Source organism: Dermacentor silvarum, chromosome 3, assembly GCF_013339745.2.
Source record: "Dermacentor silvarum isolate Dsil-2018 chromosome 3, BIME_Dsil_1.4, whole genome shotgun sequence".
NCBI lineage: Eukaryota > Metazoa > Arthropoda > Arachnida > Ixodida > Ixodidae > Dermacentor > Dermacentor silvarum.
In genome coordinates, this window is record NC_051156.1 from 208,279,820 (window position 1) to 208,295,806 (window position 15,987).

Here is a 15,987-nt window from a genome sequence, read left to right on the forward strand (position 1 = left end):
CCTGTGGTGTCTTTTATTTATGATCCCTTAACGCCAGTGTAGCAGCGCAGTTGTGGTTCCTATATATTTAAGATTGGCAACCGATTGTCGCAGAATAACTGCAAACGTTTATCTCTTACCTTTGCGTGCTGCAAGTGGTTCGAACACACAATAGCAGAACATATCCACCAGCTTCTAGAACAAAATGAATTAATATATCCCTTCCAGCATGGATTCATATGCGGTCTTTCTACACTGTCACCCACTTGATTGAAACAGTTTGATTTTTTTTGTTGCTTCCGCCGCAACTCGGCAAATTGAGATTATAAGTATTGATTTAGCAAAGCCATTCGAGAAAGTCTTCCTCCATGAACTGCTTTGTAAACTTCGCAATGTAGGAAACAGTATACAAGTGCTCGGTTGGATTTAAACATATTGGTCGCATAGTCAGCAAGCCGTAAGACTAAAGAGTAATTTGTCGAGTAATCTGGAAGTATATTCAGGGGTATCGTATATATTAGAGCCACTCTTGTTTCTGCTATACATAGATGACATCCCTTCCCCTGTCGAATCGCCTGTTAAAATGAAGCTTTTTGCCGAAGGTTGTTCAGTCTATTGTCCTGTTATTAGGCTAAAGAAATCAGGCTAAAGTTAACCAGTACTGTTAATCATTAAGTAGGATATGAAGGATAGAAATTATTTAAAATCTATTTACGCTCATACAACAGAAAAGAAGGCAGCGTTTTTGTTTGAATATCGTGGACAAAATTCTGGGCCGGTATTTTGTAGCGATGCCTTTAAAGTAATAATGCCTTTTCGCGCTTATCGCGCTTTGTCAGTGGTCAGAGCGACGGTCCGCTCGCGTTATCAACGTTGATATCGTGAGCGGACCGTCGCTCTGACCACTGACAAAGCGCGGTAAGCACGAAAAGGCATTATTACTTAAAAGGCATCGCTACAAAATACCAGCCCTGGTTAACGTGAGTAGTTTCAAGCACTTGGGCGTAACAGTAACAGATAAACTAAATTGGCGTCACCATGTATCGAATGTCTGTCAGCATATGAGAAATTGGTGTTTCCTCTAGAGCAAATTACCGAACGTGTCGAGAGAAGTGAGGTTAATGGCTTATATGACCTATATTCATTTGATCCTGGAATATGCTACAGTGCACTTTGGAGCACGCATCAAAATGTTCTAAAGACGAAATTTGAACTTATTCAGCGAAGCTCATTACGCTTTATGTGCTCGAAATATAGGCGCACTGACTAGGTAATAGGCATGCTAAATGCATGTAATTCACAGCCGGTAAAAGTGACAAGGCGGAAGTGTCGATTGAAATTGTTTTTCAGATATCGCAGGGAAAGTATAAAATAAACAGACACGTATACCAAACAACAGCTTCAAAAACGATGATTTCCTATTCCAACCAATTTGATCCCACACTGATTTGTATTGTTCTTCTTTTTTCCCTAAGACTTATGGAATATTTTACCGGATAATGTTGGGCAGAAAAAAAACAATGCAGGCGATTTTGATCTCTACGTAGATATATATTTTATATGATAAATGTGTTTTCGCTTGTTAGTTGGCCATCGTGAAATGTATCTGTATTTATGTAAATTCCATTCATTGCACGCTCCTTGTGACGATTGTTACAAGGAGGGTGTAATGAACGGAAATGGTTAACCTTCTGTAGAGAGTCGACCCTCAAGAGAAGGTTAACAATGACTAAATAAATAAAAGGGAGTGAAATTTCACCCCTGACCGATGTGAAAATGATGTGGAAAATGTCTCCTGGCAGCTGCAACCGGAAAATACGCAGAAGACTGAACCTGAACCCGAACTGAACCTGAAAGCTTTTCGGTTCGACACCCTGGTGGGAGATTCTTTATAGGTCTTTTAAAGAACAGTTTATGCGGGGTCTGTACTGTTTTTTTCTTACTTTGCGGGGTGATATGACATCGGGAACATGTCCAGCAGCTGGATCTTCCAATCTTTGTGGAATGTTCGCTGGTATGGGCGTGTTTCCTTTCCGTCTGAATAAAAATCGTTCCACTTGATATTGCCTGAGGCAACAAGGGTATGGTTCTTTTGTCTGTGAATCAAAGTTATTTTGCGAAGTATTTGAATTTCGCGCCGGGAAACGGAGGAACGTTCTGTTTTACTTGCTGTGGAATGCCAAACTGGGGCAAATATTGCTCCGAGCGACGGGATTACACTTTCCGCACTTGTGGAGTTGGTGATTTGCTCCACGGGGTGCCTTAAACAAATATCATGTATTACCACCGTGGCGTATTTGCCATCTTCAAACCAACTAAAGGACTCGGGGGGGGGGGGGGGGGGGGGCTACTTGGTGGTTTTGTGGGATCAATTAGCAAGTGGTTTAGCAGTTGGTCTGCTTCGCATGGGGGACACTTCGCATAGGGGACAGCTGCGGAAAAGTTGTCCACGCCAGGAAACCAGACCTATTTTTCCCGAGAAGTTTTTGTCATTAAAAATGCCTTGATGACCTCGGAGCGCAAACGTTTAGGCAACGAGGCAGTAATTAAACGCTAGCGGGTCGGTCATACTGGTATCCTAAATAGCGCTACAAAGACAAGGATAAGCATAAAAACTATGTGTGTTGTCTTTCTTGCGTTCATGCCTGTTTATTTCGCGCTGTTTAAGACGCCTGCTAGTCAAAATGCTAAAGACGGCAGGCAGATATAAATGAGTTCCTTGAAGGATGAGACCTTTTTGTGCTGCAGTGATCTCTGTCCGCGCTGGATCTCAGTTCTGGGCCAGCCACTTCGCATGGGCTGCTAAAGGGCTCTCACAAGTAGTAGTATACTTTTGAGCAGTAGGAAGTCGACGTCTAATTAGGTACGGTCGAAAGTGTTCAATGCTCCTGACAGCTGCAAGCATCTAGTTAGGTCTGGGAGTAGCGATTTTCAACTGGAGTAAGCGCGCTGCTCGCATAAGCTACTACTACAGTGTCAGTGTCTTTTTGTGATCCTAGAGTTTAACTCCTATGAGCAAGTCTGGGACCGCTTCAGCCGCCCTGTTTGCGGCTATGGAGTCTTACACCTGACATGTACTATGAACTAGACCAAGCTTGGAGGCAGCTTTCACACTTTGTAGTTGGGAACAGTCTGTAGGGACAACAGAAATGTTTTGTACTCTCGTACTTGAAAACCGTGTTAACAGACTTTGCCAATAATCTGCAGCATGGAGAAGTTGCCTTGCACGAGAAAACCTGCAAAGAGGCTCTTTTGTCCTGCGTATTACGTTCTTCGCTGCTTGTGCTGGTGCTCATATTCTGATTATTTAGTTGTGGTGCAGACTTCCTTTTCTGTAGTCTTGCACAGTTTAGCGAAGTGACCTGTTTTTCGGCAGGCCGTACATGTTTTACTTGACGCGGAACACGTAGTTCATACGCCTTCGTGTGTCCATCTGCCGTTGTAGCAGTTGTAGCAGTTTGTCGTGGGGCTTGGGCTGTCGGCGATTACCGTGACAAATGGTACCGTATGGCTGTCTGCTGGCTGCGTAAGCTGCATGGCAATGGGTGAGCCGCCTTGAAGGGACGGTCGCTGCGCGGTGCCCTCCGAGTAGAAATGGGCTCGTACCGCTACTTTAGATCACTCCAGAGATTTGTTGCAAAACGTCGCTTGCGATGAGGGACCGTCATTCGACATCACTTGTTGCTATTGTCATTTCGCATCAGGAATAGATTGTCGCCGAGTCTTCCGACACTGTCGCTGGCGAGAGAAGGGAACCTCTCTTGTGCGGCTCTAGGGCCGGTTAGAGCTCGCGAATGCGCTGCTGGCCGGTTTGACGTCTCCGTAGCCGCTGCAGCTGAAGGAAGGCTCGCGAATGCGCAGCTGCCGGTATACGGTATACCGCTATATACCGCTTTATAGCGGTATATAGCGGTATATAGCGGTATACTATAACTCTCGATGACGCAATAGAAGGAATGGGGCAGTAGATAACTTTAGCGTGTCCAGTATCCCAGAGCTAAACCAGACAAACGCAGAGCTCATATTGTAGTAACGAAGTCTAGTTAACACGCACGCGTGCGACACACACGCACTCACGCACACGCACGCGCACACAAGCCCACACACGCACACATACGTGAAAAGGGTGGTTACCGATCTAAGTAACAAATGAGAACATGATTGCATTTTCTTGATGTTATCAACAAAGCGTCAATAAAGCGTTTGTGCGTTGGCAAACTGAATTTTGCAAGTGGCATTGTAAGAGTGTAGGATAATTTTTGGTTGCTGTAGTTTGTTCGCGGGTATTGTACGTGCCATTGTTCCGGGTGCCGTGTTGCATGAGTTATAGTTCTGTCCGCTAGCTACACATGTTTTAGTAGTGTTACGTGGGCATCCCGCATTGTTTTTCAATATGCGAGAAATATCCTCGGTTAATAATGTTAAATATGCTTACGATTCGTTCACGTTGAAAGGACTCGGTGTTTGGATCATAGATAGCCCTTATAGCTCTTTTTCGCAGCGTGTATATTACTTTCTTGTTCGTATGCGTCATTGTCCTCCAGACCGGGTGATAGTAATTAAGATGACATAAAAATAAGGAGTTATAGATTAATAGTTTTACACGCAATGATGCTGCATACCGGAGTTTTGTCGAAGCCCCAGCTGCAGATGAGAACTTTCCAGCTATATGCTGAATATGAGGGTCCCAGGACTAAGTATTAGAAATTGTAACACCTAAGGACTTGAATTCATTTGCATTCTGAAACAGTTTGAAATCATAGTGTACTGGCCGGCTGATGTCCAGGGGTTTGTTCTTAGCATGGAAAAACATCGCTTTGGTAGCGCGATACAACAGCCATTGTCAAGCTTGTTTGCAACCAAGCCGTTAAAATGTTGAGATGATATTCATGCAGCTCTTTAATTGCAGTTACTGATCTAGTGTTTAAAACTATTCATTTACAACTGATAGTTAGCTTTTCGTATTATACCGTATCAGCCGTGGTGCCCATAACTCTCGCTCTCCCAAAAATATAACCTACTGAAGATATATGCGTCTGCGTTTGACTATTTGATATTGCATTCTATATTCAATACTTATTCTTATTCGAAAAGGTCGGCACTCTCCCAGCTTTAGTTAATGCATTCACTAACAAGCTAAAACTCTCTGCATGAACTACTCTATAGCGTTTCTTTCTTTTTTTTTCTTTTTCAATACGCTGTTGCAGGCTGTCGCTTTGCGCTTTGTGTAGCACTGCAGCGTTGGCTGTTAATGGGACAGCACTATTTAATGCTTCCTCTCTATTTTCACAGCCAAAGCAGTGTCTGCGCATGGAGATGAAGGAAATGAATTCTCCGCAGTTGGCGTGTTCTACGGAAAGTGCGACGGGGAAGTTGCAGGTAAGTGATAAACTCTTAAACTCTTAAAGTAAGCTCTTAAACTCCTACGCTGTCCATCACTGGACTCTTCGTGCACAGCTATAAATAGGCGGCAATTACGACAACTTGGCGAAGACAGTCAAGAACGATGCAGGCTGCTTTGCTGTGCAAACAAGAAGGCGGCTGAGTGGCCTGCCTTCTGCGGCGACGATAGCATTTCGCTTGACAACCACGGGCTCCGAGTTTTCGGCGCGCCGTACTGATAGAAACAGTTACCAACATCCTGTCTGAGGTGTTGCACAAACGCAGCTTTACCGCAGTGTTATGGAAGTTGGACAGCACTTAGCGTAACACTTGGGTATTATTTCGTGATCTTATATTTTGGTAGACTGAGCGTTTAGTGTCGCAAGTAAGAGCTATAGAATTTTTTTTTATTCACTGAGAAGTTCCATCGGTTTGCATTTTGGACCGTTTCTGAATTGTGAAAATTAAAAAAAAAATTGTAAATTGCGAAAGGGAATAATGAGTTTTATCCGTTTCTCCGTGCTAAAAAAATGTCTAGCAATGCCCATATCATGATGAATGTCGGCGGTAATGCTATTAGTATTGGAGTAGTGTTGCGCCACACCGTACTGCCACCGAAGACATGCTCCTCGTCGCGATTCCATCGGAACGCGCTGCGCCCTCTAGTGTCGCCGCCGCCAAGTCCGCGCGTGGCGAGTGTGATAATATATATTCAGACTTGATCATCTGAATATATATGACGCGGCCGGATTCGATTCTTTCCATTACTGGGGAAATGTTAAAATAACTCTAAGGTAAAGGATTGAAAAGATTTAAGTGATAATAAATATAAACGGTTATAGCAAGTGACCCCGGGGTGCACCTTGATGTCCGAAAGGAAAGCAAAGGGTTTCGCATCAAGGCTGATATTGTTTTTTTTTATTCTTTCTATCCATGTTCTCAGCTGTGCTCGTTTCTTTTTTTTTTGGGGGGGGGGGGGAGAGGGCAGGGGGGGGGGGTGTAGAACGATGGAAAAATAAAAGCGTGGATATGGCGTACAGGTGTCTGTTCTAAACGCCGTCGTTTGAGACGCTGTGTTCCGTTCCGATTGGTAATAGCCCAATTATACCAAAATAAATAACTCTGCTCTAAATGCATGCGTCTGCGTTTGACTACTCGATATTCTATTCGATATTCGGTACAACAACCAAAAACTTTCGACCTGATATACACTTGTATAAAGGAGACCCGCTGCTAACACTGTTCGCACAACTTTTTTTCTTCAGGTACGGATTTATCATATGACATGATTAAACCAGTTCTGAACGGTGCCGATATCACGCTCCTGACTGAAGAAAAGTATTCAAACGAAAATGCATACGAGGGCATTTGTGCTGCGGCACTCACGTATGGAATCGACTGCCTCTTTCACTTCGAGTGGATGCGTGGCGCCACGAAAAAAGCCTTCGGTGATGATCCAAAACCAGTGCTCGGAGAATCCTTGCCGACTCCTCTGCAACACGCCGACCTTTCGGTGAGTACTCCCTCATGTTGGCTGGTCACTGGGCGGCGCGTCTTTATGGCAGTCTCTTGTGTGCCTGCCGCCAGTTAAGTCGTCAATGGTAATAAATAAATAAATAAATAAATAAATAAATAAATATATATATATATAAATAAATAAATAAATAAATAAATAAATAAATAAATAAATAAATAAATAAATACAATTGTAATTAATACAGGTGTAAAGTGGATGTTTTGTGACAAGCGAAGGCCACTCAACGCATTTAGCACGAACGTGGAGCTGCCGATAAAGAGACATGTTGAATTCAGAATCAGTCTGGTTGCGCACTGCGTAATGACTTGACAATATTCGATACTCCATAGGGTGCTAATAAGTGTCCCAGAAAGATGGATACGACCGATATTTTTTTTTTGGTTTGATACCCTTGTTTGATAATTAGTGAATGCTGGTGAGTGTGAATGGACATCATTATAAGCATGAATGAGTACGTGTGAGTGGGAGCATAAGATTCTGCAAGTGAGTGCATGTTTGCAGACGTGATTGTGAACGTGACTTTAAATCAAGCTTTGACATTCCTCTACCAGTGATCCTTTAAGTGAGCTGGCTATTCACGTGTTATAAACTTGTAAGTTCGAATCAAATGAATACGTGAATTTCGAAGATCCCGACTGAGTGCAAGTTCGTGAGTCTACGTGGTTCCTGCCTAAGTCTGATTCAGATGAGTCCGAGTACTAGTGTACCTGGCTTTGTGTGGTCTTGGTTAGTCCTAGTCCGAGTGAGCCCGGCTCAGTGGAATATTGCTACCTGTCGGTAGTGGGTCGAGGGCAAGGGTGGGTCGGACCCAAAACAACGAAGAAGACCGCGCGGGTCTTCCCTGCTCGAGAGCCAGCCCCGACGGACGTGTTTTCCAGGAGCCAACTACTATACGGTTTATTAAACGCACAAGACTGCTTCTGAAGGTTCGTGACAAGCTGGTGGAGGTGCTGGGTACACGCTCTCACGGATGTTGCAGACCCCTCCAAGGATCCGCACTACGAATCCAGTGCCTGTCGACACTCCCGTGCATCGGGCCAGCCGCAGGATCAGGGGACTGTCCCCAGAAGTCGTCGACGCTACGGTTCCCACCACATCAACCGGTATGACATGCGCTTCGGTTCAAACCGCCCCAGCCGGTACGGGAAGCACGATGTCGAACCGGTACACACTTGAGAGCCCACGGGCCCCGCGACCACGTTTCATGGCGCCGTGTTCGAAGATGTCGAAGACTGGATGGTCGACTTCGAGCGCGTGGCCGCCGTGAACGAAAAAATGTCACAGTTTCGCCCTAAGGGCGAAGCAATGAATGCGATAGCAACACAGCAATGTCATACGAAGTAAGGTGAGCGGCTTTGGTAGCAATATGAATTGTAGCAAACATGAGCTGATTAAGTAAGCAGGTGTGCTGCGGCGTAAGTAGACCGACATGAAGAGAGACTCGATGACCCCGAGAAGGCGGGTGTGAAACGGTGGTGTTGATGAGAAGCGCTTCCCGTGGGCAGCGCGTGCGAAGGGACACACCTGTAGCGCTGCACTGCCGATCCGGGCAGCATTGCATGTGTAGCGTGCGTTGGAAAATGTGGCCCGACTATTACTAACTGAATGAACAAGCGTGGTGTGAGCGCGCACAAGCAAACATGAATAGACCACACTGAATGACTGCAGACAACGACTGTCAGAACGCTGGCAGCAAGCGCATACGCCGTAGCGGGCCGAGGTACGTACGGTCTATCGCTTCAACGGAAACTGAGCGGCGAATGCACAGCGCATACAAAGGTCAGAGCCGTGTGGAGATAAGACGGTGCGGGCGAGCGGCGAGCGACGAGCGCGGTTGTTGGCAGAGTAGAAGTGCGCCCCCCCCCCCCCCCCCCCCCGCTCCCTCCGGCGCTGCCTTCCCGCTTCCTTGCTTGCGCGTGGGAGATTGAGTGGGAAGTTCCCCTTGCGCCCAGTTGCAGGATAGGCCTTTGGTGCCGGAGCGCAGCGTCGCCCCCCTCCCTCCCTCCCTCCCATACCCCCACCGCCACGGTCGCGCGACGGTCGCGTTTACTTTCCGCCTTGCGTTCACTCTTCGTGATAGCGCGCGTCCCCCGCACGCTTCCGCTCGGGCATACGGCGCGCGGCGATGATTTTATCTATACGGAACCTGACGGCGACGGCAGAAATCTGGTTTAAGTGTCCATATAATTGCTAGTTACGGTTTCATTCATTACCTCTATGTTGTCTTTATCTTCCTTTTCTAAAGCTGCATATTTGTTTGCAAGCACCAGCCTGAATTGGTCTGCTTTTACCCTTACTGCCTCTACGTTGGCCTGTTTCCTCTTGACTAATTTCACACTCTCTCTCTTCAAGTTGAGAGAAATCCTAGACCTCACTAACCTATGGTCACTGCACTTAACCTTACCTAACCCTTCTACATCCTGCACTATGCTTGGATCGTGAATCGGCAGAATCGGCGGAATTGGATCGGCAGAAACTTGGAGGTTAACAAAGAAGCTCGAGAACAAGTTAAGGACCGCACAAAGAGCGATGGAACGAAAAATCTTAGGACTAACGTTAAAGAACAGGAAGATAGCGGTGTGGATCAGAGAACAAACGGGGATAGCCGATATTCTAGTTGACATTAAGCGGAATAAATGGAGCTGGGCAGGCCATGTAATGCGTAGGATGGATAACCGATGGACCATTAGGGTTACAGAATGGATACCAAGAGAAGGGAAGCACAGTCGAGGTCGGCAGAAAACCAGATGGGGTGATGAAGTTAGGAAATTTGCAGGCGCAAGTTGGAATACGCTAGCGCAAGACAGGGGTAATTGGAGATCGCAGGGAGAGGCCTTCGTCCTTCAGTGGACATAAAAATATAGGGTGATGATGATGATGATAATTGCTATCACAATAATAGAACGACGCGGAAAAGGTGAGACATGTTTACTCCTACCTGGAGGATGGCGCGCGTAGGTTGTTTCAGAACCGCGAGGAGCAACTGACGTCGTGGCGCGAATTTTGTCAGCTTTTGGAGACCTACACCAGTGCTGATAGCCACGAACGAGCGGAACGAGCGATTCAGGCCCGCGTCCAGTTGCCAAACGAAAGTGTGACCACGTATATCGAAGACATGACGCGCCCCTTCTGACGAGCTGACCCAATTAATAATGACGGAGGAGTAGTTACGTCATCTGATGCGCCAACACGCTCTACACCAACACGGTATTGTGCCCGGCCATACTCAAACACTTTAACCCGGCATTCTCCGGGAACTGCCCACACTGTGACCATCCGTTCGCGGACCCATTCCACATGGTGTGGGCCTGCCCATCAAACCCGGCGGTCCCGCCACACCCCTTCCCATTCCCCCCCTACCCGAGAGAGCTGGGAGGCTGCCCTGCTCGGCTGCTCGACCCTGGAGAATCAACGCGCCCTAGTGGCTTGAGCGCGTGCTGCAGCAGAAGCCACAGGGGTTCCGGACTAGGGACCCCTCCTAGATTTTGTGAGAGGACTGCCCTTAAGGCCGTCCCCAACTCTCTCCTGTCATCACTCAATAAAGTTTTTCACCATCACCAACATCGGAAGTCGGATGTTTGGTGCACACCCGATCACCGGCCTGTGTGCTTCCACTGCGCTGAAGCTGACCACTTGTACCGCCAATGCCCATACCGGCGCCTTGGGCTTCGCGGCTCTTCTGCATACTCGCTTTTCCGCATACCGCATATCTTTGGGGGCGAGGTCGCTGACGGTCGAAGTGCTGAAGACCTCCGATCGACGCAGATACGGAAAGATACCGATCCGACATCACCTGCAGCTGAACGCGACGACCGGCTTTCGCTAGGTATACCAGTGACTAATGACGGTTACGCCGTTAGTGCTTTAGTGGACACCGGCGCCGACTACTCAAAATTAAGCGGGAAAATGGCAACGCAGCTGAAGAAAGTAATCACGCCCTGGCATAACTCGCAGATTCGGACGGCGGGCGGCCACATCGTTACTCCACTGGGCGCCTGCACGACTAGAGTTGTGATTCAAGGATTTACATTCGTAGCGAGCTGCCTTGTCTTACGCGACTGCTCCCGCGACGTTATTCTTGGGGTTGACTTCCTGCAGGAGTACGGCGCTATTATTGATCTGTAAGAGCGTCGTATCACATTCTCAGCCGAACGAGCAATCGACGTGCAAGACGGCCAACGGCGTGACGACGTACTTCGTGTTTCTGCAGACAGTGTAAGCTTCCTCCACGAGCCAGTGTCCTCGTCAACGTCACATGCTGTTGCTTACGCAATGGCGAAGCGGTGGCCGAAACTAACTTGGAACATCTACTGAAGCAAGGTGTTTGTGTGGCTCGAAGTGTTATACAGCCTCGTGATGGCCACTCGCAACTGCTTGTTACCAACTTTAGCAACGAGCACCGACACCTGTTCCGCGGCACATCGTTAGCGGTTGCAGACGCAGTAGCAAAGGTTAACAACTGTTTCACATCAGAAGTAGTGGAGACAGCAGACATGTCTCTGGGCCATCTCGACATCAATTCTGAACTGTCCACCGGTAGCCAGACAGCACTGCGCATGCTCTTGCTTGAATTCAGGACCTGCTTCGCAAGTTCTTCAAAGGTACGCCAGACTTCAATCACTAAACACTGGATCATCACGTACGAAGACGCACGCCCGATACACCAGCAGCCTTACCGCGTGTTGGCAAAAGAATCCGAAGCCATACGTACGCAAGTCAGGGAGATGCTTGACGATGGCGTCATCGAACCTTCCAACAGCCCATGGTCGTCTCCGGTCGTTCTTGCGTCGACTACCGGAAGCTTAACAACGTGACTAAAAAGGACGTGTACCCGCTGCCGCGTATCGACGACTTGTTAGACTATGGCGTGCCCACTATTTTTCTTCTCTCGATTTAAAAGCGGGTACTGGCAAATCGAGGTAGAAGAATGAGACTGCGAGAAAACAGCCTTTTTGATTCCAGATGGTCTCTATGAATTTCGAGTGCTTCCTTTTGGCTTGTGCTCAGCCCCGGCTACTTTCCAGCGAATGATTGACACTGTCCTCACTGGACTGAAGTGGCAGGCCTGTCTTGTGTACCTAGATGATGGTCGTCTTCCCTGAAACGTTCGAGCAGCATCTTCACCGCCTACGGAGTGTGCTAGAAGCCATCTGATCGGCAGACCTCACACTTAAGCCCGAGAAGTGCCACTTTGGTTGATCGAATCCCGGCCATGTCAGCCGCATTTCGATGGGGGCGAAATGCGAAAACGCCCCTGTACTTAGATTTAGGTGCCCGTTAAAGAACCCCAAGTGGTCCAAATTTCCGGAGTTCCCCACTACGGCGTGCCTCATAATCAGATCGTGGTTTTGGCACGTAAAACCCCATAATTTATCTTCTTTAAAAATTTGCCACTTTGGTTATGAAGAGCTCAAGTTTTCGGGCATGTAGTAAGCGCCAAAGGACTCCGACCCAATCCAGACAAGCTTGCTGCTCTGGCCGCATTTACACCTCCTGCCGATAAGAAGGCCGTCCGGCGCTTCCTGGGTTTGTGCGCCTACTATCGCCGGTTTATTAAGTGCTTTTCGAAGATAGCGGAACCCCTGACTCTCCTTACAAGGGATGACACACCATTTGTCTGGCATAATGAGCAACAGGCAGCTTTTGCTGAATTACAACAGCGCCTGCAGTCAGCACCCGTTCTTGCACATTCTGACGATGATGCTGATACTGAGATGCATAATGACGCCAGTAACATTGGCCTCGGCGCAGTGCTCGTACAGCGTCAAGATGGAGTCGGAAGAGTTATAGCCTATGCCAGCCGCTCCCTGTGCTGTGCCGTACCGAGGCGAATTATTCGACTACGGAGAAAGAGTGCCTCGCAGTAGTGTGGGCGATCAAGTTTCGCCCCTATCTCTATGGACGTCCCTTCAAAGTAGTGACAGACCACCATGCCCTCTGTTGGTTGGCAAGCATGCGTGACCCTTGTGGACGACTGGCACGATGGAGCTTGCGGCTACAGGAATTTGACGTCACCATCGTTTATAAGTCTGACCGTAAGCACGAAGACGCTGACACACTGTCCCGCGCACCAATTGATCCTGTCACTCAGGAAACAGAGGACAATGACGGCTTCCTGGACGCCATTAGTTCATCGGACTTGATCAGACAGCAGCGTGACGACGCTGAGATTCGACCGATCACCTAGAAGTCCACGGCACAGCCCTACCACACCATCAGTCGCGCTCGTTGACGTCATTCTGTCTACGAGACAACGTGCTGTATAAGAAGAATGCCCGTTCGACCAGCCGTGCTTACCTCCTGGTGGTTCCAAGAGACATGCGAGACGACGTCCTCTTCGCTTGCCATGACGAACCCACATTACCCGCCGGGGTGGCTTAGTCAGCTAAGGCGTTGCGCTGCTGAGCACGAGGTCGCGGGATCGACCGGCCGCGGCGGCTAAATATCCATGGAGGCGAAATGCAAAAACGCCCGTGTGCTTGCGTTGTAGTGCACGTTAAAGAACCCCAGGTGGTCAAAATCAATCCGGATCTCTCCACTACGGCGTGCCGCATAATCAGAACTGGTTTTGGCACGTAAAACCCCAGAAAGAAGACGAACCCACATCTGGCCATTTAGGCTTCTCACGAACACTCGCTATAGAGTAAGCGATATGTATTATTGGCCCGGGCTTTCGTCAAGCGTCAAACAGTAGGTTAAAAGCTGTCGGGAATGCCAGCGCCGAAAGACACCGACCGTTAGGCCGGCTGGCTTGCTTCAGCCAATTGGAGCACCTCACATGCCTTTCGACCAAGTCGGCATGTACATTCTCGAACTATTTTCTGTGTGCTGACGACAAAAAATGGGCGATCGCCATGACTGATTATTTCACGCACTATGCTGAGACGCAGGCGATCCCCCGAGCCACGGCTTCAGAGGTAGCGCAATTCTTCATGCGCCACATTGTATTGCGTCATGGTGGTCCCTCCATTGTAATAACAGACACAGGGACAGCATTCACAGCGCAGCTTATGCAGGAAGTTTTTGAATTAAGCAACACCAGGAATCGCAAGACAACCGCGTATCATCCGCAGACCAACTGACTTACCGAGCGACTGAATAAGACGGTCACAGACATGCTCGCAATCCAGCACAAAACATGGGATCGGATCTTGCGTTACGTGACTTTCGCCTGTAACACCGGGGTGCAAGAGACGACGCGATTCGCACAATTTCTCCTTCTCTACGATCGTGAAGTCCAGACGGTGCTGGACGCTATGCTGCCGTGCCAAGACGATGACGAATTGACAACTGACGCCGAGGAATTTGCAGAGCGTGCCGAGGAAGCTCGGCAGCTCGCGCAGCTGCACATCGGCCAGCAGCAGCAGACAGACGCACGACACTACAACATCCGCCACAGGGACGTGTCCTACAACCCCGGAAACCAAGTTTGGGTGTGGACCCCCATTAGCAGCCGTGGCCTCTGTGAAAAGTTGCTGAACCGGTATTTTGGTTCATATAAAGGGCTCCGCCGCATCGGTGACGAACTACGAAGTGTTCCCGGACTCAACATCGCAGACACGGACCAGGGGTGCCATGCAGGATGCGCGGAGTTTCTCGTTCGCACGAGTTGTACTCGAGTTTGCTCGATGGCAGTCATTGAACGGAGATAGCAAGGAACGCGCAAGAACAGCAGGCAAGAAGAAATGTCGAGATAAAGCCGCGTATGGCAACATGAGCGCACCCCGCACGGCACAGTGCTTCCGCGCTTCAAGCACAGAAGACTGCGCAACGAACCGCACCAGCGCCGCGTATTGTTATCAACGTATTATCGCAATTTAGCAATACCACGACTGTGCCACTGTTTACCTGCACACTTGCCGTGAGCTGTTTGCCACGCCTTTTTCGGACACGTCAAGGCAACAAGGTGGTGTTGGTCAAGGGCGTGCCTCTTTCCGGCATTATCTTTCTATCCTCCGTCGAATGCGAACAGGGCGCATGCGGTGCATTCTTGGGCCAACACTTTCCCTCAATCGAATACGTTAAAATATAACATATAAAATAACAAACATTTCATTTCTTAAAGTACCTGTTTTTCGTTTTGAATGCTATACATTTGTGATGACAAACTGAGATCGAGCGAATTATTAAGTTTTGCACTTTTTGCCGCGAGTGGCGACAGTGAGGCGAAAGCGTACGAGCCGATACATTCAAGAGGGTGGCACGCACGAGGGAGTTCATACGGTGAGCAGTCGCCAGGGGCGCTGCAGTGCTATTCTCGATAACGTCAGTCATGACAATGATTTGTCCATTCCCTATCTATTAGGGGAATGGCAACGCAGCGCCGCGGCATTGCTGTTCACCGCAGGCGCTTCACTGAGGCTTGTTACGTCTCAACCTGGACAAGCGCATACCTTGGACGTTTCCCACGAGGCGGTCCATTCATCAGCGCTCGCAGCGACATCAATCAGGCGTGTCATAGAGTGTGACGCGCAAGCAAAGGAGCTCGCGTCGAGTCAACAATCACCACCACCACCGATGGAAACGGTAATTACCGTGAAGATTACTACTAATCCTGATCCTGACCAGAGGGACGTCACGCAAAGCCCGCTAATTGACGAAAGGGCCCATCGTTACCCAAAACCGTGGCAACAGCTTCGAGCTAAGTTTCCCAGGTGGCCACGCATATTCAAGAAAGCGGGGGCCGGGTTGCGGCATTGGAGGCCGGCCAGGCGTAACGGTGCGTCAACATGGGAGGGACGTTGCAACCGATTCAACGATTAGGATTGGCCGAGCTACCGACATCAGATTACCCAGTACAGTCTCCTAAGGAAGACGACGGTATTAAAAGCGGAGACGTGTGGTGCAGTGGTGGTGGTTCTGACGTGTCCTGATGCGAATTCAGACGATTAATATGCTCCTGATGGAGTGAGCTTCGTACCAGGGGCCACTGTAAATAATGTAAATTAAACCATTTTTCCTTATTCCTACTACTGGATGTATTCATTGATGGGCGTAGTGGATTCTTGGCCCAAACGCCACATCGAGCCGCAACAGGCTTTTAAGGCCACCGCTTTACCAACGACAAACGAGACTCCAGCCATAGAGAC

The 15,987-nt window shown here is 48.6% G+C and overlaps 1 protein-coding gene across 5 annotated transcripts in view; it reads left to right on the plus strand.

Moving 5' to 3' along the window:
• LOC119446561 (uncharacterized) overlaps nucleotides 1–15,987 on the plus strand; it is a 174,450-nt gene that overhangs the window by 30,585 nt on the left and 127,878 nt on the right. For all 5 annotated transcript variants that reach the window (XM_049664218.1, XM_049664214.1, XM_049664217.1 and 2 more), the window contains 2 exons: nucleotides 5,272–5,358; nucleotides 6,627–6,874. In XM_049664218.1, coding sequence (XP_049520175.1) covers nucleotides 5,272–5,358; nucleotides 6,627–6,874 — 335 coding nt within the window. The remainder of the gene's footprint in view (nucleotides 1–5,271; nucleotides 5,359–6,626; nucleotides 6,875–15,987) is intronic.